Source organism: Coturnix japonica, chromosome 3 (genome assembly GCF_001577835.2).
Source record: "Coturnix japonica isolate 7356 chromosome 3, Coturnix japonica 2.1, whole genome shotgun sequence".
Lineage (NCBI taxonomy): Eukaryota > Metazoa > Chordata > Aves > Galliformes > Phasianidae > Coturnix > Coturnix japonica.
In genome coordinates, this window is record NC_029518.1 from 1031522 (window position 1) to 1059390 (window position 27869).

The window sequence follows — 27869 nt, forward strand, 5'->3', positions numbered from 1 at the left end:
CTGGCCAGCACTCCTTGTATTGTTTTAGCTGATTTTTGTTGTTGTTATTCTCTGGGGAACAGAAAGGAAGGCAATTTGGCTGAATTTATCCCCTGAAGTGTTTCAGAGCATACTGCCTGCATCCACAGAGGACAGTGCTTGACTACCCTTTGGGCATACGTCAACTCAGCTCTGCACATCAGTCAAAATAATGGGGGGCTGCAGCATGACACTGAGTGGGAGCTATTGCCCAAACAGCCCAACAAGAGGACAGGCGATGGCCTCACGTTTGATGCTTTCTTCAATAAAGAAAAAAGATTTTCCTCCTAAGTGGAAAATGAGAACTAAGGGACAAACCTTAGAAAATGAAGTCAGTACGCAGAGGAAGACTTAATCGTCTTTGAGATGGAATAACTGCATAGGAGGAATTAAACCAACTTATACACTTTTAAAAGATTGTATTAGACCTCCATTTCTTTAAAATCTTTCCAAGCATTAATCATTAGTATGACAGACACAGCAATTACTGTCTATTTTGTTTAATTCCATGCCGCTGATGTGTATTAATATTATAATTGTGAGAAAAAATCTTTTGCCTTTGAAAAGGAGTGCTCCTAAATAGCAGCACAATTAGGAATTAGCAGAGGCCAAGGGGAGTATGTACCTCACCTTTAATCGCTGCCTGGTTCTCCCCTGCCATTTTGCAGATGGGAAAGCAAAGGCAGGTCAAGCACAGGGGCCAAAAGGGAGAGATCCCTTGCCATTGACACTTACAGGCAGGTGAGCAGCAGAGCTCTGCCTGCCTCCCCCAGAAGAACCTCTGGAGCCCTCCCTGATGCTGATGCCTGATGTGGCACCCCGTGTCCTGCTGGAGTTTGCATGCTGGGCAAGGACAGCACCCCAGGCAGCTCATTCAAGGTGCTGCATTGCTCTGGCACTAACTGCTGAGCTGGTTCTTCTCATGTTATCAACAGGTTGCTTGGACATCTTCCTCCACGCACAACACTTACTGCTCTTCTGAGCACACAAGTTCTCTAGGGGGGTTTCCACTTCAGCAAGAACATTTCAGACCGCAACACGGGCTTGAAAGAGCCTTCAAGATTGTCCAGCCTTGTTTTCTTTTGGGGGAACTGTCCATAAGCTCACCTACAGTAGTTTTGTCCCAAGATCCCAGACAATGAAGGTGGGGAATGCAAACTGGTTTTGGTTTACTGAGCTAACTAGGCAAGCCTGGAACTGCTTCATTGCTGCCAGGAGAAAGCAGAGCTGCCCTGCACTAAATTTGTCTGCCCCACCTAGCAGGGCTCCATCTGCACAGGGAATGGTGAATTTTTAGAGGTAAGCTGTAGCTTAGTGCTGTGAGGTAGCACAAACAGCAGCTGCTCTGTGCCAGTCCCAAAGGGTTCTACACATGAGCTCTCCATTAGAAGAGACCACCTTAGCAGTACATTGCCAGTCAAGTCCCACAGGAACCCTCCTCTTTTCTTTTGCACACCGTTACTTCACAGCAAAAGTGAAAAGCCACTTGCACCCAGACTGTCTGAACTGCAGAACTTGCAGGGCATCTTCTCCAACCCACACCTGAACAAGCTGCAGCAAGCCAGCATGGACACTACTGGCATCCCTGGGCCACCTGGGAGGGAGATGCCCCTGTATCTCACATCTGTCTGCTGGGAGGCAATGGCCTGTCAGCTCATCTCAGAACCTACAGTCGAGAAGTTACTGTGACTGCAACAAACCAAAAGGGACCTCAGTCTTCGGGAGCAATGCACTAAATGAGATGGGGTTAGGGAGCTGGCAAAGCTTTGGCATGGCTGGCCTGGAGACTGGAATTAAACTGGGGACATTCAAAGCCCTCCCCAGCATCAGAAGAGGAATGCTCAGGCACGAAGGTTCATTCATAGTAACCCAGGACAGCACAGGGCAGGATTCCACGTCTGATCCCCTTGCTGACAAGAGTCATGCAGGTATCTGGTTTCTTGGCGCAGTGGGGGGATGAAGGGACAAACTGCAAGAGCACGGTCTCAGCTTTAGGAGCGTGCCCATGGCTGGGCTCCACAGGGCTGGACAAGCTGGCAGCTGCTAGTGTCACCCTGTCCCTACCTAGGGGCCAAGATGAGAGGCCAACACTGCTTGTCACCACCGTCTGCAGGGCACAGGCTTCCCTTGCCCAGGCCTTACCCCACTAGCACAGAAAGCAGGCTGGAAATCTTGGGCCAAAGGCTTAAATCCCCACAGTGGATGACAACACAGCAACAGATCACCAGGATTTGATGAAAAAGAAGAATGGCATTAGAAACACTTTGCTAACATTAGAAGGAGTAGGATATCATATAAACTCTTTAAAGGAGCTCCAGCATCCAGCTTAACCTTGCACACCTGCCCAGAGCTTTTCATTTCTAATCCCAGAAATAAATACAGGTAGCTGTGGCAACAGAAATAGCTGCTGATCCCGCCCCCACCCCCGCCCCCACCCCTCGATGATGTTAAATGCAGTGGTAACTTACACTCTGGGAATGAGAACATCTCACTGAAAAAAAATTACACTTTTCTATTAAACCAGATACATTCAGACCTTTCATCGTGAAGCTTCTGACAAACATGTGAATAAGGTCTTTGTTTTCCCGTGCTTTGTTTTTAGAGCTCCCCAGTTATTTGCCGCTGTTCTCTGCTCCGAAGCAGTGATTCCCATGTCAGCTACCAGGAGCTGCATTGGGCAGGACCGGGTTGCCAGGGTGGCAGGATAAGCTCAGCCACATTTTGGGGTGACATCCCGTTAACAACTGCAACTCCAACCAAATATCTAGAAACAACACACACAAAAAAACACCCCAAAACCATAAACAGATACGCTCCATGCTCCTCCCCTGACAGCTAGCAAATGAGGCAAGAGCTCCGCTCAGAAAAGTTCCCTGAGCTGCCTGTCAGTAACATCATACATATTTTTGTTTTCTATGACTACTACAACTATGACATTTCCCATGTTTTATTTTGCATACGTGATCTAGAGTTCACTTACTGTTAGATGCTGGAACAGCCATGCCCTCATGATATTTGTGGCTACTTTGGGAAAGATGCCACGCTTTTTATGTCGCTTTTTGTCCTTATCTGGATCATCATCATCACCTGTGCTGGGGGAAGCTACACTGTTGTCCAAGCCGTCACCTGTAAATATAGTGAATCAAATTTTGACTTATGCTACCTTTATATACTTCAGCCGAAGCCTGGCTTTGGGTATAAACTGCACGAATATTTAAATGAGGTATAAATTCTTTAACATTGTAATTCACCGGGGGTTGAAGGGTCAAGGGGGAAGAGACACGGGGAGAGGGAGGGTCTCAGGACTGTGTCAGCCCAGGTCTGGGTTATCCTTAAGGACAGCGTGGCCATTTCTGCCACTGGATTCATCAATGTAACCCAAACAAAAAAATGCTTTATTTTTATTTTTATTTTTTTCCAATGCATCCCATTTGAAAAGGTGGGAATGGTGGCTTTTCTTCATGCTGTGTCACTTCCCAAAACTAATCCCCATCAGCTACTTTGGCTGAAAAGGCAATTAGGAAAGCATTGATGCTGTCCCATCCCCATGCCACGTGTGAAGCTGGGTGCCACATCTCACCCTGGGTGAATACATCTCTCTTGCAGTACCAAAATCTCTCCCCAAATTCACAAACAACCAGAAGATTGGCACACCGCTTACATTAAGTCTTTTCTATGTTTCCAAGTTACCCTGCCTTTTTGATGGCACACGGGTAGCTAACTGGCCTCCCCTCTGCCCAGTCTATAGAAATTCATACTGGGATTACTAGGTACCAATTTGACACACAACGTAGGAATTAACACCCAGCTTTGTGCTGATGCACCACGTCAGTGCAAGGTGTCTGCTGCTGTTCAACAACAACTGATCCAGAATGAATCTCCTCAATGCAGGGAAGGTCTTAGATACATCTCATCACATTAGCAACATGTCTCCAGGAGCACGTAGCTGCACAGCAGCCAGCTCTGGTCTGGGCTGATGGGCTGGCAGTCAGAGCAAAACTAAAAGTTGCAGCGCTCAGCCTGTTTGCAAATTTGCATGCAATTTTTGCTTCAAACCCTGAAAGCAGTTTGTAAGTCCACGCAGAAATCCAATCTTTTCACTCTCTGCGTGTGGACTAAACTATAGAACCTGGCTTCCAAAGACATCACATTCGTAGCATCGTGGAGCTGTGATGTTATTAAGCAAGTGGTTTTTACACCCTCGGGCAAGAATGATCAAGGAAGTCATCTGAATGGGGCTAAATCAAAACTAACTCTGTTACCAATCAAAAAAAGCCCATCATCAACACAAAAAGAAGGCAGGCTGTCAAAATTATGACTTGTTAAATAGCTTTCAGCACTTAAAAAAAGTTATTATTAGCATTATATTTTTAGTACCTTCCTGACCGTGACAGATTTCTAACTGTCCTTATGACTTGGGCTGTGTCTTTAATGAGATGGCAACCTTAAGTAGCTATTGACACAAACAAGATTTTTATGAAGAAATCAGATATCCGATAAACTCTCTGAAAGCTGGGTATGTAAAAAAAGGGGCTTTTATACAGAGAAGCAATTCACCATATAAAATAATAATTCATAAAAGAAACATGAGCAAAGGAAACAACTCAACAGCATTTAAAATTCCACGGGCTAATCCACTTCTGTCTGAGAGAGGCAAACAAGGAAAAGAAAAGTATTACGCATTCATTGATTAAAAATGAAAAGCTTCTAACCTAATGACACTGCCTTTCACCACCTCCCTACAATTGTTGTGTGTTCCCCCCCACCCCCCTTATATTTTTAAAGCACACTCTCTCCTCATTTCAAACCCCCTTCAGATTAATTTAGCAGGCACTGCCTCGTGCCTGATGGGAGGAGGACTCATTGATAATTTATGGAAATATCTACTATAATCCAAGGGAGATGACTTTTTTCCAGCTTTGTGCATCAATAGATAATCAAGGCCTTAAAGCAGCCTGAGCTTCCCATTACCTCAGGCAAGAGAATTCCTGAAAGCATGCCTCCGGGGCACCTGAATTATATCCTCCATTAGGGGAGGAAAAGCTTTCTGCATTCCACCTATAACACTCCCCAGAACCTTTCCTGTTTATTTCTGCTGTATGAAAGCAGAAGCATTAGGAACAGGATTTTTTAAGTGAAGACTTATGTAGATACAATGGAGAAACCTTTCAAGCGCGAGCCAGATCACCTCCTTCAATCCCTGGCAGTGACCTATCCCAAATAAAAGGTTTCTGTTACATCATTAGCTCAAGCCAAAAACAGCCTCGGCTTAATGCACAGTTTGTTCTTCCTACTGTTTTTAGGCAAATACTGCTACTTTACTCCCATCTGGGAGGGAAATTACACTGCTGGGTTGTAATCTAAGACAAGATTTTCATTGGAAGCAAATGCTTTCAATCCAGTGTAAATACTGGTGCATGTTCAGAAAAGCCTAAAACAATAAACCCTGGCCCTGTCCGACCCAAGCCAGAGAAAGTGAAAGGGAGGGAGAGGATAACAAAGCGCCCGGCTATCCGAAAAGCAAATTCTTCTCTAGACTTTTATAAATTGTTTAACCTCTTCCACTTCTTTTTTTTCCCCCCAGATTGAAAATTGATCCCGTAAAGACCGAACCGCCGAGAGAAGTCTAAAGGGTCGATTGTGGATTTTAGCATTTCCATCTCCTTTTGCAACTCGACACGCTCACCTCCACGAGGTCCCCAGAGATGCTGCCTCCCCCCCAGTCTCACCCCCCATTTCCTCTTTTTAAAGCAGGCTGAACAAACTTGAGGAGTGCTGACCAGCCACACGGTAGCAGCTACGGACCGCGTTTGTAAAATGTCAGCAGTGACTTCGTTCCTGAAGTTGACTTCTCCTGCCGCCAAATGAAGGCAAACTGAAAAGGTGGAAATAATCATAGAAATGATGCTAGTCCATAAACAAGCTTACAGCCTCATTAGTATAGCGGGAGGCTCCGCTGGGTGATTTATGCTTGTTTTGCTGATGCCATGAGGAAATGCCATAGGGCAACTTTAGCCAGCTGCTAATGGTTTCTGACAGCTTCTTAGCAACTAGTGCAAGCAACGCCGTAGCGTTTGCTAGTGACAGAAACCGAAAATGTCATATTATCTGCCCATGTGTCATGAAGTCCGTGTGGCAATTAACTAGTAGGCCAGTGACTGAGGGGCCAGAGGCTCTTCAAAATGGCCCGTGGCTATTGGGGGCAGAGCAGGCTCACTGCTCATGTCTGCGCTGCACATATGCACACTGTAACGCGGCGAGCCAGGCCTGGCCACAGCCATCAGGGCACGGATGGGCTCGATCCTCCCAGCTCCTTTGTCTGCGAAGTGCTCCCTGTCACCCCTTCCTTAGGCACTGTCAGTGAGATGGCAGTAATCTGCCTTAACACGATGGCTGGAAACGGCGTGTTAATAGACAGCACCCCATCGCCCAGCTCCACGCACCCAGCTGACGTGCTGGCTGTGTTTCATCTCTCTCACAAATGAGCCTGAAAGGATTTGGGGCTGGTGAGGCCAACTCGATGCCTGTTGGCTTGCTGGGAGCACAGCCACTCAGCATGGCAGCAGGACACCATAGAACAAGCTGAGGAGGGCCTTGGCTCTGCACATCCCACAACCACGCGCTATACGTCAAACTGTCAGACCTTTCAGCGTGGTCATTTGTCCTTCCAAATAATATTTAAGAATTGTTTTTACTAAACTTTATAGGCCACGCTCCAGCAGAAGGGGCCAACTGACAAAGAGAGGAATTTGTCCTCCAGTTCGTCCATGGACGATTTGGTGCGGGACCCGGGCCCATCCCCATGGAGCGCAGCAGGTGACCTGTGGCAGCTCCTGGCCCGCCAGGCAGCTCGGATTTCAAACACGCTGTCTATTTAAGCACACCCAGGCATTTAGGCTGTGCTATCTTGTTCCTTTCAAGAAGGGATAAAGCGGCATTTATCACATTCAGGCCACTGAATGGGCCAGGCTGGCCATGCCAGCGGGGCCTCCTCCTTGCGCAGCCGCCTACTGCGACTTCCCCTCCTGCTCTCCAAAATCTGGAGGCAGAACTAGAGGGCAGCTAAGTTAGAGCCTCTCCCCGAGCCATTCACACTCTCTTTGTTGCAGGTGATCTGCTGGAAACCTTTGTTGGCAAAATAGGTACTTCTAGAGAGCAGTGCTTATGCTTATACACGGCCACTGCTGCAGAAATCAGGCAGTGACTGGAAAACTTCTCCCTGGGCTTCATACTGAAACACAGTTCAACATCACGGCCTGCAGTGGTGGGAGGATGGGGAGAATGGCATAGCCAGGTCACAATCCTGACTCACAAAGGCTAGAAAGTCAGGTGTCTTCAAAACTCGGCCTCCAAGCACTTGCAGGTGAATTGCAAGTGAACTGGACCATATGATAGGGTGGTCTCCTGGATTCCAGGGAAACCACTCACCTGCACCAAGCCAAAAATGGTCCCCAGGCTTCAAGAGCTTGGGCATGTCAGGAACAGACAGCTGCGTCCAAATGAAGTGGCCATGCAGCACAATACAGTGCTCACACGGCATTGCCCATAGCCTGGCCTGGTCCTTGTCTATCCTACATCCCAGCACACATTTGATCAGGAACTAATGCCTTCCCATGTATCTCTTCAGACCAAAAACACCATTCCTATGTCTCAGTGGTGAAGAGCAGAACACTGCTTTTCCACAACAAGCATTTTCACCAGATGTAGCAGGTTGTTTCTCACTGCCTGCAGCCCTGTCCTGTGATCAACCTGTGTCTGCAGTACAAATATACCACAGAAACGCATGCCATTCTTACAAAGCCTGCACCCCACATCTCTGTGGTGAGCACTGAAGATGCAAGATCCATCTGAAAGACTCAGCTTGAAGGTTTGCACATACTTTCATATTCAATAAGCAAATACAACCTAAATATCCATTGTATAAGAAGTGTCTGTACTAAGTTTTATAGACCATACTCTAGTGGAAGTCTAACTAAAACTACTGACTTCTGCACTAGAATTGGATGTTTCACAGCACTGAAGCACTGCAACACACCACCTCAATGGTATTTTTTTTTCTTCATGGGCTTTTTTGTAGAGTGATTTAAAAGAAAAAAAAAAATACTAAATTTTTCTTTGAAAAGCACTTAGATATTTGGCAAGCAGGAGAAATCCTATATTGCTTAAGCCAAATATTGAAACATTCACTGGCCAACCACAGCTCCATTCCTTTATTATTTAACCCCTTCAAAATCTAAATTGCTTTAGTAACCTTCTCAGTTGCTGGAAAGCAGGATTCATTAAGAACTTTGAGGAGCAATGTAATCTAATACAGAGTTCTAAGTGGCAAAACGACTTTCTGCAACCTTTCTTCAACACTGTATGATAACCTGGAGTAACTATTATAATCTCTACACCTTTACAAATATATATCTCCAGTTTGTTGTGTACCCACACATCCACTACACCGACTCTCCACCAAGCAAGAACAGCCCTACTTGTGAAGTGCAACTTTCCTGCAAGGTACAAACTACCAACTCTCAGAAAGCAGACCCAGGGATGCAACATGGTTTTTGAAGTAAAGCGAGGGCAAGAGTGGAAGGAACATGCCACAACCTGCTGCTCATGGACTTAGAACAAGAACTGACATTTCACACCACCACCAAGTGGAGTTGGGCAATCAAAGAAGAACATAAAGGTTTTTGGAGTTGTTGTTTTTCTGTTTTTTTGGGGGGTGGTGAGTGTGCAATCAGCTTGGCACACTTAGCAAGCTGTAGAGCAGTCCCAGAAAGGATTTACAACGATGGAGGTCTGCTTGCAAATATGAAACGTGGGGCTGACAAGGGACAGGTTTATTTTTCCTTATCCCTTTAGGAAAAAGCCTTCTCAAATATACTCAATAAAAAGTTAATGAGGAGCAACAAGATTGAAAATGAGCGCTAGCAAGGAATACTATTGTGCTTTAGTTTGCACGCATCTCTTAAGGAGATGCACTCCATGTTTCATGCAAGCGTTCAGCCCATGACATGAGCAGAAGGAGGTTGTCAGTCACAGGTAGTATCCATATTTACAAGATACTAAAAGAAACAGTTGCAAAAATATCCTACACAAATATTCATAGATGGAGTAACCTGGACCAGAATAAATTACATTCTGCCATTTGACAAATTTTCAAGGTTTTTTTTTCATGGAATCATTGTACTTTGTTCTCTAGAGACAGGAGCACCTTCTTCTAGTAACTCAATCCTCCTTTTTGACTTGAATTCCCTTCAGGCAAACAATGAGCAAATTAGCTGTCTACACAAAGGGTAAGAACAGCATTGATGAATTGGGGAGGTTGGGGAGAAGGGGGAGAGGTTAAAAAAAAAAACAACACAGATTTTACTCATTTTCATTTGTTCAGCAGCTTTTTACAGCTAAAACTAAGGAAACCTCTTCTTCTGCACAATGCAGCACTTCTTAATAAGGTTCACAAAACTCCACTATTATGAGCAAGATATTTCTGGAGCCGCACATCTACGCTCCGTATGAAATATTAAAGAGAAAGCAGTTAATTCCATGGGAAGCAAACAACTTTCTGCTGCCAGCTACAGAAGTTTACTTTGAGCAATTGGAAGCAAATAACCTACAGAAGTAGAAAAGTATCTGGTTAAGCAGAAAGAAACATCCTGCTCCAACAGAGAGAAAGCTTAAATAGTTTGTTGGGTTTTTTCTGTTTGTTTTTACCTTAAAGCTACTATGGAGTCCCAGCCATGCCTTGGGAAAAGCTGCTTTTCAGCCACTCTCTACTCTGTTTAAATACAGGTCTTTTTTGAAACACATTCCCTCCGACCTCAGCTGGAGAGCTGGGCTTCCCAGTCAGGGTTCTCACCAGCTGTGTTCTCTCCATGAAGTCACCATGCACAGCTTCCATGCAGGTGAATTCACAGCTGGTTTCACCTGGGCTCACTCACTTACGAAGCAGGAACACAAAAAGCATCAGGAGCACAAGGCTGCTCTGCCATGGGGGAAATATGCCCAACTTATACCCCAAATGGTCACAAGGTCAGTTTCTGCCAATCTCTACAGCTCCTGAACAACTGGCTCAACATGGGTGTTCCTCCAGCTCATAGGACTGAGCACAAGCAGCTAAAAGAAGCTCAAATGCAAAGATCAGACAAATACTAAGTATAAACTGAGGGACGTTTTATCTGTGGAAACAGTTCATTATAGCTGAGCATGTAAATAGGTTTCCTTCCCTAAACCTATTCACATAAATAGGTTACCTAAACCCTAAACAGACTTAAATTGCCCTGGGCCCTGCCTTCATGCCTGCTCTAGAGATGATGCTATAGATTTCATGCTTTACAACAGGAAGTATGTGCCAAACCTTTGACGTTATCCAAACCACTGAAAATTAGATTTTTCTATTGGGAAACAAACAAACAAACAAACAAACAAACAAACAAAAAAAAAAACATTTCATTGATGGCTGAAATGACCCCAAACGCTTATGTTTGTTGAGCCAATCTAAAGCATTTTCTTTTAGGCCAATTCCAGGCAAGCCAAGGCCAGCACAGGTTACAGTGTGCCCTGCAGGAACTGTAGCTCAGATGCTGTTGCCCCAAATTTTCTTTTGCAGGACTGGATCCCATATGTCACAGGAGTCGTATGATCATAATCGACAGGAGAAAAGCAGCTTAGATGTGGAACGGGCAACTTGACATCCATGATCTATCAAGCCCACATGAGACATTTCCAATTGGAAGTTCCCATGTGTTCTGTTTCATGTGAAAACGTTCCTGTTTGTATGCAGTGTATTTTCTTCTGCTTCTGTCACCCACAATTTGAAATAGCAGTAGAACCAATACATTCTATTTCCCCTGCCTCTGTTCCATCAGGAATATCTGACAATAAAAACTAAGCATGATTAAAAAAAAACTAACATTAAGATTCCCTTTGCATCCTATGGCAGCACCATTCACTCCCTGAAATACAGTGGTCACTTTGTGTCCATTGAGGGCAGAAATAAGAGAAATGAGAACAAACACCCCTGCTATTTTCCCTTTTGTCTTTTGACAGTAACATCTCAACTACCATTGCTGGTGCTTCCAAAAAGCATCCATCAGCTCACACAACATCATAAAGATCCATTTGCAGCAGCCAATTGCTCAAACAAATTCCACCCACTGAAACATCTTAATTGGGCAATTAGTGAGAAGACACCTGGCTCTGAACTTAAGCCACAAATTATTCCTTTATATCTAAAACAAGAGGAAGATCATTTTGATTTGTTTTGCAAGGTTAATCCAAACTTCCTTCTGAGAGTCTGCTGGTTCCCAGTGCAGGAGCCCATATCTCACAGTGATGGAAAGGAGGGCAGAGATGAGGGTTGGCCCCACGCACCTGGAAGATCCTCTTCCACAGGTGTACTGAAGTCTGATGAGTCAAATAACCATGTGGTTATCATTAGCATTAGTAACACTTGCAATCTTGGCTTAGTGGATGGCTTTGGGACTCCCTCCACCCAGTGCCAGCACTGCCTAATATGCTCAGGAGCCTCCTTTAATCTCCAAAGACAAAACCCTTTGTTATAGCACACACATAACTAGTTCAGGAAAACACCTTAATTACAAAATAAGCAGCTGGCTCCATAACAAACCCTTGATGGGGAGAGTGTAGACAGAATTAGTAGCATTTTTCTTATGCTCCTTGCTGCCTGGTGCTCTAAATCCACTCTTTTGTTCTTCCAGCAAAGGCTGCCTGCTCTGGAGGGCCCGTGACAATAGCAGCGGCTGCTCCTCTGGAAGGAGGTGCAGAAGCCAAAGGGAGATAAGTAGATTTGACAGAGGCAAAGCTCACACCAAATTTTCTTCCACTTGACTGTCCCTCTCCGACACAAAAGGCAAATCTACCCTGATGATGTGGTGCTGAAAAAGGGGCTACAATGGGAAAAACAAACCTGGAGCTAGGCACTACTAGGGCTGCAGCCTGCAGCCAACCCTGCTCCACACAACAGCTGCGGGCAGCAAGCCTGTACCTTGCCTGGACTCAGCTACACCAAGTGGGGTTAGAAACCCCCCATTTGGGTCAGATGGGATAAAATCTCAGCGCGTCCAGGGAGGAGGCATGAACCAGCCCCAGTGAGAGGCCTGGCCACCCTGCAAGGCTGTAGGACCTCCTGGTGGAACAGCAAGAGAGGGGAACTTTCAACTATACTCAGCTAAGCCACCTTCTTGTTGTGACCCAGGATTGGGCATCTCCACCAGGCAGCTCAGTCCTTCTGAGTTAGCTCATCTTCTATGGCTCCAGCTCAACCTGTTCATGATGCATGTTCTGGCTTCATAGAGAATCACAGAATGGCCTGGGTTGAAAAGGACCTCAAAGATCATCCAGTTCCAACCCCCCTGCTATGTGCAGTGTCACCAACCAGCAGACCAGGCTGCCCAGAGCCACATCCAGCCTTGCCTTGAATGCCTGCAGGGATGGGGCATCCACAGCCTCCTTGGGCAACCTGTTCCAGTGTGTTACCACCCTCTGCGTGAAAAACTTCCTCCTAATATCTAATTTAAACTTCCCCTGTTTTAAAACCATTCCCCCTAGTCCTCTTGCTATCCACCCTGTTTCCTATGACTATCACAGCTTCTGGTGTTTTGCTGCTTGTCTTGCAGTGCAAGAAAGCAATATAGTTTAGAGTGGTTTGAGGGGTGTTTTTATTGGCTTGTTTATTCCAAAAGCTAAACAAAAAGCAATAAACGTCTTAGAGGGCCCCAAACATGCAGTGAATGGGAAAGATAAGTCAGATCAATGCTACAATGCTACAAACTACATCTAATGGCATCACCAGCAGGAATCAGTTGTGAGGGGGATGGAGGAAGGGAGGGAGGCAAACTGGCCATCTCCATGTGATTCCTCTTTTGAATCCACTTCTGAGCCAGCATTCAACCAGAACCTCACACAAAGCTCAAAACAAAGACAAACCATAGCAGAAAGTCACACAGTGCCTGAAAAACCAAACCAGAACGCAGCTTAAACATCCCCCAAAAAGCAAATCAAAAGGCTTCATGAGAGCAAATTCTGTATGAGGACACACCATGTAGGTGCTGCTCCCATTCCGACACCAACACCTTCCCTGTATCCATCCTGTCCATGTGGAATAAGCTAGGAAGGTTTACAGGCACTGGCTGTGATGTGAAGGAAAAGACTGACTTTCCAAGCATACTGCTGGGAAGAGAGAAGAATGGAAAAGAAGGAAGGAGCAACCTGGAAAGGAGAAAGGAAAAACAGGAGCCCTTGGATGAAAGGAGAGTGCTTACGACACCCTTAGCTTTGCCTTCATCTATAGATGTTTACTTTTATTAATCTTGGAAAAAATGTGATGCCTGAGCTAAGTAGGCCCCTAGGCAGATTTAACTTGGATGACCCGAACTTATTCTGCAGATCACCATAGGTCTCACTGACCTTGGCAGTGACACAAGGACCCCATTTTCTCACAGATGAATTGCTTCAGAATAATTCTGCCAATGTATTAGGCATAAGTAGACTTTTATTTAGCACTGGGCAAATATGATCTCTCCTTCTGCCTCTCATCTCCCCAGACAAAATCTATTTATTAGGATAAGGAAAACCTCATCCTCCATCGAGCTCTGGGTATGCATCTCAAAGGCCAGGCAAAAGCTTGGCTGCTTTGTGCTCATAGCAACGCGTGCTCAGACTTTGCCTTCATTACGATGCACTTGGAAGGTGCTAAGATCTGTTGCTTTTGATTGGAGTGCTCAGCCTGTGTATCTGCGGTTAATATACAAATATCCTCAAACTCAGAAGAGAGGGGAAAATACAGATCAAAAATGGGAACATTCAGCTTCAGCCACAGGAACAAAAAACACAGTCCTCACCTTCCAGCACCGAGCTGTAAGGCAGCAAAGTGAAGCTGCTCTGAGGTAAGCAGAAAGACTTTTCCATACATGGGTTTCACTATTCTGTGCCTCTGGTCAGTTGAGGCCACCCCACATTGCTCTGCAAATGCCCTGCACGCTTCCTCCCCACTGCGGAGGTGGCTAAAGTGGCTATTACACTCAGTCGATACTCTTATGCCACCCGACACTTAATTGCTAAGGAAAAGCAGACTGTAACCACAGAAAGGGCTTTCTGGCCCTGCCTAAGGAAGTATCAGTTCTGAGGTCTGAATAACATCCCTGAAAAACATGAATTAGAGTGGCCCTTTCAAGCTGCGTTGTGATTGATAGAGGTAAGCAAAACTGCAGAAGAGTAATCTGATGAAGACCAGGCTGGTTTTGTAATACAGGTACACAGACACTCAGACACAGACAAAAAAAAAAGAAAGAAAATACTTGCAAACTGGCATCCAAATTACCTTGTGACAGTCAAATAAATCTTAGCGAATACTTATTTCCAGTTACCGCCGCTATGAAAAGGGGCCTCTGTAACAAACTCGCTGCAAGCTGAGCAGAAAGGAAACACAACTTTCCAGTTTCTTTGTGGACCACTTGCTTCAACCGCACAACTCAGAGCTGGCCACTTCCAACCTGCAGGCGAGGGCCAGTCTCAAATTGGGTCACTGAGGTTTTGTAGGCGCAGAAGTTAGTCTACAGCCACACACTTGCACTCTGCTCCATTGCACTGCTAGAGAAACAGCCACCGGTGCCTGAAGTGGAGGTTGTCTAGAGACAGGAAAACACTTTCACAAATATCTGCCAGTTATCTGAACTGTCACCAGCAACGCCAGCCAGCCTCTGAGCCGCTGCTAATCACACTGCCATTTTCTATGCAAAGCAACTTTGAGTTCTGCAATTTATTTGAGCTGCCCAACCAGCTTCACCTGCAGCTCGTGGTTTAAGCAAATGAGAAGGGAACATAGAGGTTTTCAGCTATAACCGCAGGATGAAGTTCAAAGCTCAGCTGAAAAGTATTCTTACCTCCACATCATTTAACTGCTATGGAAATGACTTTGACACAACAATTGTATTTACAACGGAAATGATCTAAGCAACGAGCTGAACAAGGAAAAACACCCCAGGAGTGGGTCTTGCCCATGCAGTCACGTGGCAGCTTTCCTTCCTGCTCATCTCTCAGAGGTTTTCTGCAAAGCTGAGGTCACATACGAGCACACAGGGAGAGGTTTGGCACAGTGGTGTGGTTTCAGTTTGCTCAAAGACAACACAGGTTTCTCCAACCCATGGCGCAGAAGGGGAGCAGCATGTAGGTAAGGAGGCTGAAGGCCCAGAGTCCAGCTTTCCGACACTCTGCGGTGATCTGTACAAGTTACAACTCATGGATGGCGAGCAGAATTCCCTGCTGGCACATCCCTGGAAGCAGCTCACTCGGCTCCATCATGGGGCTTTCCCTTGAGAGCCTTCCCTCCAGATGCCAGATAAAGGCAGTGACAAAGTGCTGACAGTGCCTGTGCTGCAGCTGCCAGTCCCCTGCCCTCCCTCTGCCCCAGACTCCAGAGCTGGCTCCAGCCACAGGCTCTGCACTTGGAGCTTTGCAAGGATACAGAGACCTGAACTCCGTGTTTCTCGAGCAGGTCAGAGGCACTGCTTGCAATCTGGAGATAGATGGGGAAATAGAATCTGAAGGGAACATGCTCATCTTTGATATGAAAATATGAGTTCAACACATTCCCCATAGAAATTATAAGAACAACACAAAAACAAATCCAGAAGAAAACCAACCTCATCTGCTAGTGAGCACTGCTACAAATACAACCACAAAACAAAATGGATAAATGAGCCTTTTGGAATGCGTGCTGGGGTGCCTAAATGGACTGAAGGTGAATCTGGTTAGTTTGGGGTGGAAATGGGTTTAACTCTAGTTTTACATTTAAAAGCATCCGAGGGAGGGAGGTGGAGAGCAGTGCTACCAGCTGCTGTGCCCGGTGGACAAAGGACTCCGCATCCACCAGTACAACAAAGCCATGACCCGGTGGTCTGCATGCTGCTATTCCTCCCACATGAACTCATTTCATTTCAAGGTTTCATTCCCAGAGTCTTTCATCTCATGAAAGGCCTCCACGCTGTTTAGTTGAAAGCTGAGAGATCCACTGCTAACCACGTTCCTCAAGCCTAGGCTTTACATTCAAGTCCCCAGATCCCACCAAAAAAACCTCCCATCAAAACCCACACATGGAACAACAGTATCTGGATGGCAAAGAAAGCAGGAAACCTGGCTTCCTGAGAGCTAGGCATGGAGACACAAACACTGCTTCCCAGGAGTAAGGATAAATAGATATCTATATTTACACATCTGTATCTTACGTGTGTCAACATTCTTGCCCAATTCATACATGCAGTATTGACCAGCAAAGACAAGAGTTGCATGGGTTGGCAATGCCAGAGCACAGAGGAACTGCAGAGAAGACAGTGCCACGTGCAAACCCAGCACCCAAAACCATCCCCTGCTCTTCATCAGCACAAAAACTTCACCCTGTGCAGAGCAAGAAGTTCCTTCCCAAAGAAACAAGGATCCTGAGTACAGATGCACCCCTCCTTGCTTGAGGCATTTCAGTCAGGCAGTGATGTTTAGCAAACCTGTGGTGGTGTGCCTCCCCAGGACATGAAGAAAAATAAGAACCCTCCAAAGGGAAATCTGGGATTGGGATGACTAAAGGATCCTGCAGACCACTAGCTTTGAATACGGTATAGAAAACTTGCCATCAGCGAAGCTCTCAAGGAAATGCTGGATAAGGAGGGCAGGATATGTCCACATCTTCTTTTAAATAAGAAATAAGATCTGGATGACAGGGCCCCTTCTAAAATTACTCAGGGTGAAAAGGCTGAATTTAGCACCCATCTATTACCTTATCATGAGGATACAAGCTCGTGCTTCCTGCCACTGGGAATATGTAGAACTCTACTTCTTATCATCACATCAGGATTAATGTCTTCTTCCTATTTTCTCTTACTTACCAAAAAAAAAAAAAAAATATATATATATATATATATATATATATATATAATGCCCTCCTTGATAAATAGCCAGCTGAATTTATGTCTTACCAAACTAAATTTAAATGCAAGAAACAGGAAGCTTTTACTTGGAAACTGGAATTCCAAGCACTCAGTGGCAAACAATGAGCTGGGGAGATAAAGATGCAATGGAAATGGTGGGGGACAAACCTGACATGCTTCCTGCCCATGCTGCCTCAAGAGCATGTGTCCTACCGCGATAGGAGCAGCCACACTGCCCGCTTTTATTTTGGTAATTGTATTTGTTCCTGTGAAAACCCCTATAAAAACAAGTCGGAAGAGCAGACAATAGTCAGGCCGCCATCTCTTATAGCCAGATCTTTTACTTAACACTTTAGCACAAGATGCAATCAGTGGATCTTTGTCCATTTATACAATTCTCCCTACTGCACCAAGGATTGTATTACACTCTCAAGCATGTGCACCAGCCAGATCCCAGCATCAAGCCTTCCCCATCACTTCAGGAGATTGATCTGATACTTGAAAGCACATTTGCTATTATCTACTACAGCCCTTTAGAAATGACATTACACAGATATGGGGGGCAGGCAAATATTGCTGCTCTTTTATTATTCCTGCCATTCGCTCGCTTGTAATATCTGAAAAGTTCCCAGGTCAATGGGATTACGTTATCTGCCTCCCCGCGCTTTATCTCCTCCCCGCACCCCACAGGTATCCATGTCAAAACGGGACTCTCCGGCGGGGGGTTTCTTTGCCTCGGGTCAGCCTCAGGTCAAGCTTTTCACCGCTTGCTAATGCAAAGCTTCCCCCTGGCCTTCAAACCTCCCAAGCCCCAAAGCTGTGGGGCCAGGCAACACCCACACCACAGCCAGAGCAGGTTGGTGGCTTTCACCAAACACAGCCACTTGGCTGAGGTTGTATCCTCGCACTAAACCTGAAGGATGGGAGCCTTTTAACTAGTTAGGAGCAACTCGGACTATATTTTTGCCTACTGGAGTGAAGATCAATTTTTATTTAGATTGATTTTAAGATTTACATGCGAGAAATGGAGAAAATTGGATCAAGTATATACTAAAGCAAATTGTTGACTCCCATGAAAGCCAGTAAAACCAAAACAGATTTCAGAGATCTCATCTACCAGCACCTGAGGTTTGCTTTATTTCATTATTTCCTATACGTTTATGGAGCAGAAATTTGCTCAGCTGTCTTCCAGTTTTCTTCCTCTGAAACAATAAGCCTCCCCACAGAATATTCTGTACTTGCATACTATCACCAGGATGGCATATGGCAAACTAGCAGCAGGCAGTTTATCTTCATCCTCTTTGCAAGCTAAAATTAGCACCGTGCTTTTGCAAGGCCATACGATGCATTTCAGAGCTGCACGATACACCTAATACAGCTTCAGCTCTGTCCCTGGCCAATCTCCAGTGGTCAAGTAAATTGATTATTCGTTTTAACTGAATGTTAATATGGGTAATAGCAAGTTTACATTTATCAGCTGGTGAGGCGCTTTTAAGCTGAGCACTGCCATTTCACCCACACCAACCACAACAGTAAATAGAATTAATGTATTAGTAACATACAGAATTTCTATTAATTTGTATGAGGCTATTCTAATTTATATTAAAGCATTATATACGGAAAGCTGTGCTGAAAAGTTGCCTATCTGTGCCTTCTATGCTTTTCAGTGATAGGGTATAATGGATCTTACTGAAGGGATGTACAACCCTGTTAGGAGCAACGTGCTCTTCCTGCTCCAGCCTGCATTCCATCAGTGTAGTTTGCTTTCTTGAAAGTAAATTCAACCAAGTCACCCACTTTGCATCTCCTGTCGATGTGGCTACATTGCCTGTAACACTCCCCTCTCAGCTGTTCAGCCTGGCACGTTTTAGCCACCTCAGGGGTTTTCTGACAGATGAAATCCATGGGCAGACACTAACACCAACACCATTCACTAACTTGGTATCTTGTAACTGTAATGCCAAGAAACTTAGCATGACACTTTTTCCAAAGGAAATATGAAAAGTCTTCCAAAAGCCACTGCACTTCACAAGGCAGGTTATTTTACCACCTTCCTCGCCAGGTTCACAGAATAAAGACATATAATAGTGGAGGAAGTCACACTCAAGCACATACATGAACAAACATATACAAACTATAAATATTTATAAACCGACATTCAAGAACTTTGTGGCTCGAGCTGCTTACCGACCAACAAAACAATCCCCTAATTTACCTACAGCCTCTTACAGCAACATAGCACGAGACCAGCTCTGTCTGATAGTTACGATGAAATCATGTCATTATGATTCTGATTTTTACACAGCTGGTCCCACGTGGAATTTGTACAGGTTATTCCAGACAAACACAGAAAAAAAGGAGATGGGCAGAACGCTGCACCAAAACCCTCCCCTGGGGCACACTCAGTGCCATAGGCAGGGAGTGGGAGGGAGCCAGAGAGAGGTGCTTTACTGATTAGGGATGGGAGGAGGAGTACGGCATGGATGTAATGCTGCAATCCTACTTTTACAGTGCTCTAAAAGGAGCTTACACAAAGTTTTAAACCACGACACTTTCCTTGAAGCACTTCAGCTAATATTGACCGCGTTAATCCTTTCCCTTAATGAAGGCTGTCAACGCAGACGGATGTGGGCTACAGCCCAGGACAGCAGGCAGGAGCGTGGTGCTGGCCTTTCTCTGCACTCAGAGCTCTCAGCAAGGCAAGGGCAGCAACAGAAGCTTCTCCACCCCAACAAGCCTGGGTCTATGACCTCCACCTGCTGCTGAGGCAGAGCTAAGTCATACCTCCGTCCCAGCTCCATCGGGACACTACCAACTCTGGAATATTTTTAGCCTTCATCCATGTGACACTAATTGCTCTTCGAGAGCTGGGCAAAGAGTTCAGAACCAGCCAGGCTACATCCATCACCTGCAGCTCTCCCTGAAGACATAACCGGTGTCTTCATAACCGGTGTCTCCTAGCTGGTCCTCCCATGCTGCTCCACAAAGGGTGGTCCCTGGGACAAATAAAGCTACCAGAGTCATCTCCCCCCCCCATGGCAGAGCATTAGCCACACAAAAAATGAACAATGGACTACATAGTAACCAAAAAGGCCACCTCTGCTACATTTTTACTCGCTTGTATGATAGTTGTTCTTTCCAACCACTCCACGCCATTCTTGGGCAAAGAGCAACCTCAAAAAATCAGCCTGCAAATTCCATGGGAGGTTTTCAGTGCTCTCATTTGGCACTGAGAAAAAGAAGCCCATGTGCAACGATGTGCTTAGAAAAAATGATGTCAGCATCTTGCAGCGTTGATCCTATTAATTAATCCCATAAAGAATGCCCCCTCGCCCACAAACATATAATGTAATGCCAGCTTAATCTTACAAAAAGGAAAAAAAAATGCAATGCAATAAGATTACTACTCTGACTCTGCTAACTGTTACAGCCCTGCTTAATCCTGTGTTTCTGCACTCTAACAAGCTCCTGCGACACTGTATGGAGTTTATCAAAGCAGTTTCTGATACAAAAGGACTTATGTTTTAAACAACATAATTCCACGGGCTTTTGTGCTCTCTCTGCGATATGTTTATCCAACGACTTTCATCCCCAAAGAGCTCAGGGCCCATTGCCTGCTCCTGCTGAAGGCTTCGTTTCAGGCTCCACGCTGGAGCAGGGTTAGAAATGAAGTAGAAAAAAATAGCATCACGGAGGGGTGTTAGGCTGGTGAGACCTGTGGGGCTGGGGCTGCTCCCAACTGTCCCAGCTGGAGCTGGACGCCTCCTGCCCACATCCAGACAGCAATCTGCATGGGACTGTTCCCAGCTATGGACACACTGAGTTTCCCACGGAAGGCTAGAAGAACGCTCTGCTCCCTCCCTGTAATTATCAAATCATCCCTAAAATGAGGAAGAATTGAGAATCCTCCTTATAGCACATCGTAAAACAGAGAGGGTTCGCACTTGCATGATGTTGTCGGAGCCGCCTGCCAACAAAACTTTACGAAGAGCGCAGGAATTCGTGTTTACTGAGATGTTAAAGTCGTAAAAGGGGGGAACTGTATTTTTTTTTCCCACAGCCTAAACAAAGGTGAACCGAGTAGATTTGGCAGAGAGCGCGGAGCCATATGCCATTTCCCACAGCAGCGTGGTATTTTCCTCTGGGAATAAAACATTTTCCTTAAACTACTGTTTATAACTCTTATCAGTTCAACAGCAATAGAGCCATCAAGTCCAATATCTTGTGGAAAAAAGTCAAGGTCAACAAGTACTTGCATTTTCGTTTATCTTTAGCTGCAATTGCTACTGACATTCAATTGGGTAATAAACATGAGGACTGTCAAATGCTCTCAGCAAACAGGTGATCCAAAAGCTATCACAGGGAAAGAGGCTACTGCCAGGTAATCAAACAATCCTGTTGCAACAATTATGATTGGAGTGTATTCATTTACAGAAGCAATTGCCTGTCAAATGTGAATGAATATTGTCAAAGCTTTCCCACCACCAGGGTAGGAAGGGCAAGGAAACACAAACTGCAGCGACTTTCTAGTTCTTACCAACAGAGGCACACCAGCATTAGTGAGACCCATCCAAAAGTGAGTCAGGTAAAAAAAAATCCAGTGCTTATCTTATTTCCTGAAATACATGTTTTAATAAAATATATTCTCATATAAAATCCGGAGCTGATGGCTCCAAGCAGATGAATCTCATGTCAGGCTGTTGCAGCAGCAATTGCACTGCAGGACAAGCTCTGGCTTCACCCACGATTCATCAGTTTAAAGGCTTCTCTTCCAACCTTAGTCATCTTTTTTTTCCCTCTCTCGCAGCACTTTACGAGAAAGGTACGAAGACGTTTTACAGCAAGCAGCCAAATGCCGCACCCTGTTGCATCACTAATCCAGAAACAATGCCTGTTTACAGGTTTGGAGTCACTGCAATAAATTGTTTCTCAAAAGCGGAGGCCATCTCAGGAACATGACTTGGCTTTTTTAACCTCTGATGTAAGGATGCCAATGACGCACAACAGAAGGTTGCTCTCTGCCTGCATCCGATGGCCAAAGACTCAGCTGATGCCAGCAAGACCTGGAGAGGCCAATGGGAATCAGGGCAGTGCCCTAAATATGGAAAGACTATGGTCTAAATGGGAAGCTTATTGGCTCCAACGAGACACTGCAACCTACAGGAGTGCACCCAGGATGCATAGGGAAAAAAAAAAGATCATATCCAAGTGACCTTCAAAGTCAAGCACTGCTAAGAAAGGGGTATCTTGGGAACCTAAAACCTATGTTTGAAACCAAACTCTAACCCTGTCCCACCCAAGAAGGAAAACAAGACAATAGGAAGCAGCTCAGGAAGAGAGCTGGCAATGTGGCTTCTCCCTGCTATCTCACCAGAGGTTCAATATCCAAGTTCTCACACTCAGGAATACACTTGCACCATGCAGTAGCACTTCTGGGGCCTGCACAAGCCAATGGCATGTTCAGCTGAGGGTCAGGATCATATTCTTACACATGTCTAGGTATGCAAAGACTTGTGCATGGCCACGCAGACGTCCAATAGAGTAGACATTTCTAATTGTATGTTGCTTGGCCTCAGAAAGATAAAAAAGAAGAAAGACTTCAGCACATTAATTTTTTCTGCTCGATTACAGGTGGGCTGAGAAGTCAGGAATGCTTGTATTTCTACAGCCACTTGGGAGAGTAAAGTAAGCAGTTCCCTAAGCCATTCTCTCTGCCAAGGATGGCTTCAGCCTCCTGCGCCCAGCTTTGTTCCCTGCCTGGCTGAAGCTTTCCCAAACAAAGACTCAAAATCATAGTGAGACGTTTGCCCTGATTGTGAGCTGCTTATTATCTCTGGGGGCTGACCTGAAAAACAAGTCAGTGCTTACGCAGAGATATTGAAGTTTCCTCTAAAAGGCAAATGGGAGGGAGGGAGGTTTTTACAAGGAAAAGAACTGGTTTGTGATTCTGCTATCCAAGATTTAGGCAAAACAAACAGCATCTCTGAGCACTCCAGTTAGTTTTGCCAAATCAGAAAGAGAACTGCCAGCTACTAACAGACATTGGGAGTAAGTGTGAATGGTGAAATACACCCTGGCAGCAGCAATGGATGCTCAGCCCATGCATGGCACACAGCACGTCAAGGCAAGGGCTATCTCACAGGCCTGCGTGGAAGTGGAGCTCTGCCTGGCCACAGCACAGAGCTCAGCACCGCCAAAATGCAGCCAACAGCTGAGTCGGGCTGATGAGACTAGAGAAACACACAGAAGGAAGGAAAAAACAGTTTCACGCCCTCCGGCTTTAGAGCAGAATGATAAATTGACATGGTGTTGTTATGAGCATAATCCTCAGCCACTCAATCACTGTTAAAAAATAAAACACGATTCCGAGGAGATAAAAATAATTAATGCCAGTGCTGCTGAAGGATGTGCACCTACACGAAGAGCCTCCAACCCAGAGCCACGGTTCAGGTTTCCTGCTTGCAATTACAAAACCTGTGTTTGCGGATTCTTTCTTCTTTCTCTTCCATCTCACGTCTCACACCAAGTAAAGAGGCACAGGTGTGTGTGCTGGTCTGAAGAAAACCAAGCACTGGCCACTTGATGGAGAAGCAGGAAAGGCAAATGGGACTGCGGAGCCTCCGAGAGAACACCCACACAGACACCACTCCTTTCAAACAAGCCTATTACGCTTAATTTGGGCTTTTCAATATCTGAACCCCCAGAAAAAGCGCAGGGAGCAGCCCCTGCTGACTAATGCTCTGTCTTTTCCAATTGAGGGTCACATCCAGCCCAACCAATCGCATGATAATGGCAGCAGAAAAGGTCAATCAAAGACAAGCCGGAGCTCCCACCGCCGGGCTGACCTTCGGAGCTTGTGACAAATTGCTATCAGTCAATGTCAACTAATGACGGCGGCTCTTTGGCTAATCAATTGTTCTAAAAATGATCAAGAAAACTACTCACAGGACAGCTCATTTTCACATCAATGCCTGTGAAGTATGAAAAGCTCATTTTTTGAGTTTTTAATAAGCTCATAAGTAAAGCAGTTACTTGGTAACAGGGGTCACCTTAGTGAAAAGACAGAACCTTTGTCTGCCTTTTACATATTCTTTTATTACCATATTATAGTAAAAATATGCCATGCCATTACTGTGCCAGAGGGCTACATAATAAAGAAGGTAATCCTTCATACATTTTTTGAGATAAATACTTCTGCATTTTAGGGACCTCTGTTTGGATGTAAATAACTATCCAATCGCTGCCCCTGTATCTAAATGCAAAGCAATCACTACTAACACACATCACAGGTGACGTGCCCATTATTATTCACACAAACTCCATATGACAAAGCTGGTAGCAAACAGCGCGCTGCAAACCCAGCAGCACCACCACAGGAGGTTAGGGCCAGCAGCAGCTGGTCGGTCCCCAAAGCCCACACCTGATGGGACCAGAGTGTCACTTGGTCTGCTTTCAGGAGAACTTGGGTTTGGTTGGAAAATCATGCTCAGGAACCTGCAAAGTGTTACAAAAGCAAACTCACAAACAGCCCTGAAACAACAAATACTGCTGCACGATGTTCTCAAGTTTGAGAAGCACAGATACAGCTCTGCTTTGCTTTCCTCCAGCCTGTACAGAGAGCATCCAGCCGAAGCACATCTCCAGGCATCATGCTATATGACGTCTCTTGAGAAAAAGCCACGTGCACACACACAAATCATTTGAGTCACCCACAACAACAGAGCGCAGCCCCCTCCACCCCTCTCCATCCCTCCCCATGCAGATTCCTACCATTAGCACCTGCACCCACCTCATCCAACCACGTGTCCTAACTACAATCCCCACCTCGCTATGGAGGTATTAGAACTTTGGTTTTCATCGGTGAAACTGCAAAGTGGCAGCAGTTTTAGGTTACACCCTAAGCCCAAATTGCCACGGTAGTTTTTCAAATTAAAATATGTTGCACGGCCTCGGCCCCTTCTTAAGCCGTCCATGGGCAAGAAATAAAGGAGGCAGGATGACACTTAAGCTCAGCCATAATTGGAAGTATGTGAAAAATGAAGTGTTGGTTCGGTCAATAAAGGGCAAAGGTGAAGGGGAACTGCAGCCCAAGCGCAGAGCGAAATGTGCTCATTAAGGCACCCAATCCGAGAGCTGCTGCCCACCTACCCCATTAGTCACCGGCCATCTGAGTGCTCCCAGGGCCTGTCCTGGTGCTCTGATTACTTTCCCTTACTTGCAAAGGTGAGCAGTGCACAAATCGCCTCTGGAGAGCAACACTGCTCTTCTCACCCTGTGGCCCAGAGAGCACCCAAATAAAAATGGGATTGCCTTCTGTCCATAGGTTGCCCCAACTCTTGCAAAAGGCCCCAAAATTTTACAGCCACTGACAGGTTTTGATAAAGAAATATTGCTGCTCACAATTCAAAGAGCAATGACTATGAGAGGTTACAAAAATGTTCTGCACCGAGGCTGAGGCTGGCACAAAAAAAATCTAGAAAAGAGCCTCTTCCCAATACACTCAAAGGAATAGGAAAGCAGCCCTCAAAACTCTTCTACAGTATTATTCTGCTTTCCTGTGCTATACCTGTCCACTGCAATGACACAACGCCAGCCTTTCATATGAGACAGTGTCACTGTGCCATGCAATAGTACAGCCCACTGCTCGATGGCATGAGACCACCAAGCATCTCCTCTGTGGCTAAGCAGAGACTTACACAACAGCTTGGAGCAGCTGGGATTCATTTCTATCACTAAGTAAATAAATTTATGCATTAAAAAAGACTTTTAAGTGTTTACAGGAAAGGAAGCCTCTCCTGTTTGCAAAGGTTTTGTTCCATGTACTTTGTACGTGGACATAAAAACACACTCAGTGGGGATTTAAAGCAGTGATACATCAAGCTGAGAAGAAAACCTTCCAGAAAGCCCCAAAATAGATTTTCATATAGTCTGGATTAAGGATCAAGGGAGAAAATCTTCAATGAGGACCCTGACCTTTGTTGTCCACGTGCTTCATGTCCTTGGGACACCTGGAGCCCAACTCACACACTGGGCAGCACTCTAAGGCTGAATTCATGCTTGTCTTACGCAAGGTGAATGTATGGGCATAGGGATGTGCCTCAACAAATGAGAACAAATTCCCCCCGAATCTCAGCTCCAGAGTGCTGAGAGCAAACCAAGAGCAAAGTCAGGCTGAGGAAGACCACTGCTACCCTTCCCAGATCCCTGTGCTTCAAAAAAAGACAGAGGACCTTACCCAAGGGAGGAAGTGGCCAGAAGGCAGGCCTGGGACCAGGTACCTACTGGGCAGGGTCTGTTTTCCACAACTTCCTTCTAGAACTGGACCTGAGAGCTCTATCTAGCTAGTTCCCCCTTGTTCACCATTTCCTAAAGTTTCAACACAAGGCTTCCTCACCAAATTCCTCTTATCAGGAGCTGGCAGTAAACCCAGCCTCAGCACAACTTACTGCACAATCTGGATAACAGTTTCCATGATGGCTAACACACACTGACATCCTACCCAAAAGGTACTTTTGCTGGGAGCAGGCGGTGATGACAGTAACAAGGCACCAGCTAGGGCTGCACAGGAGATTAATTAAATGCCACATTTAAGTGAAGACAAAGCCTGAAAGCTTTTAAAAGTACACAAGGAACCTAGGAGCTCCATTTCCCAAGTGCCGCAATGGCTCAGGAACACGCCAACATTTGGTACACGCGTGAATATGTGCATACCCGGCCAACAAAAGAGCAGCCCTACCCAAGCACAGAACTCCCTCTGAACAACCACCACACTTGCTATTGCAGCAACCTTTCCCCCTTAAAAAAAAACACAGGGATTTAAAGCCCGTTCCAAAAGTAAGACGCTCTAATGAACACGTTGACACCACTTCAGCCATGGCATTGTGCACAGCACCACCAGGATATATACGTGCATGTACTTGAAAGAAAAAAGGCCCCTTGGATTTATGTTGCATATCATTTTCCAGTAAAAGTCAGAGGTCAGAAGGTTACCAGTTTCTGCCTCAGCTCTGCAGCAGTTTACTATTCCAGGCCCCATTTTTACTAGGCTATGCTTGCGATGAAGTCAGCAACTTTTCTTTAAACAATAAAGTGTCTCAAATACTTAAGATTCTATAAAGAGATGCTATTCGCAACGTAAGTTACGTCCGCACATATAAGGAATTAGAATATACTGGTTTAGTTTAAAAACTAATCTTGTTAAACTCAGACTTTGCCATGCTAATCAGTACTGTTCAACCCTTTTTTGTGTGTGGAAACACAATTCCTTTGTTGTCTAACAGCACTTGAATGAAACATGATCATAAACCAGATTTAAAAGTATATACCTATTGCGAGCTCAGAGTCAGCTCCAATAAAGTGCTCCCTTTTGTATTCAGATTAAGGATCCTTTTTAAATTTTAATTGCATTAAATTAGCACTAAATCCACTGCAGTTGGTCTCTTCAGGAAAAGTACGAAGCATTTAAGCAGAAAAAAAAGCAAAACAAAACAAAACCAGAACTTCAGCTTTTTAAGCTCTGGACCCTCCAAGACAGCACTAAGGACTCACAGCATGCCCCACTTGTATGGCACCAAGCTCCTTCTATCCTGCTGCATTAATACTCTGCTTGGTTTGGCACTCAAACAAAACATTTTTGCATTCACATCAATTGGAATTGAGTGAAAAATAAAAGTGCTGGTTGGGATTTTGAAAAATGGGCCAGCTAACATCTCTTTTTTTACACACAGCAAAGTTTTGGTGGCATCTTCAAATATTAGCAAGTGTTTCTACAATGTTAATTACATTTGCTTTAGAAAATTTCATCTTTTAATCCATTTGAATGGGGAAAAAACAAAAAACAACAAATAAAAACAGAACATAAAGCAACCTTTCTTGTTGCTTATTTTTATGAAGCGTCCTGCAAATTTGGTACATACGTTTCTC

At 45.2% G+C, this 27869-nt stretch overlaps 1 protein-coding gene across 2 annotated transcripts in view; it reads right to left on the minus strand.

Annotated features, from left to right (window-relative positions):
• The window catches only part of MEIS1 (Meis homeobox 1), a 93687-nt gene that overhangs the window by 43243 nt on the left and 22575 nt on the right, over positions 1-27869 (minus strand). For both annotated transcript variants that reach the window (XM_015856539.2, XM_015856540.2), the window contains exon 8: positions 2999-3144. In XM_015856539.2, coding sequence (XP_015712025.1) covers positions 2999-3144 — 146 coding nt within the window. The remainder of the gene's footprint in view (positions 1-2998; positions 3145-27869) is intronic.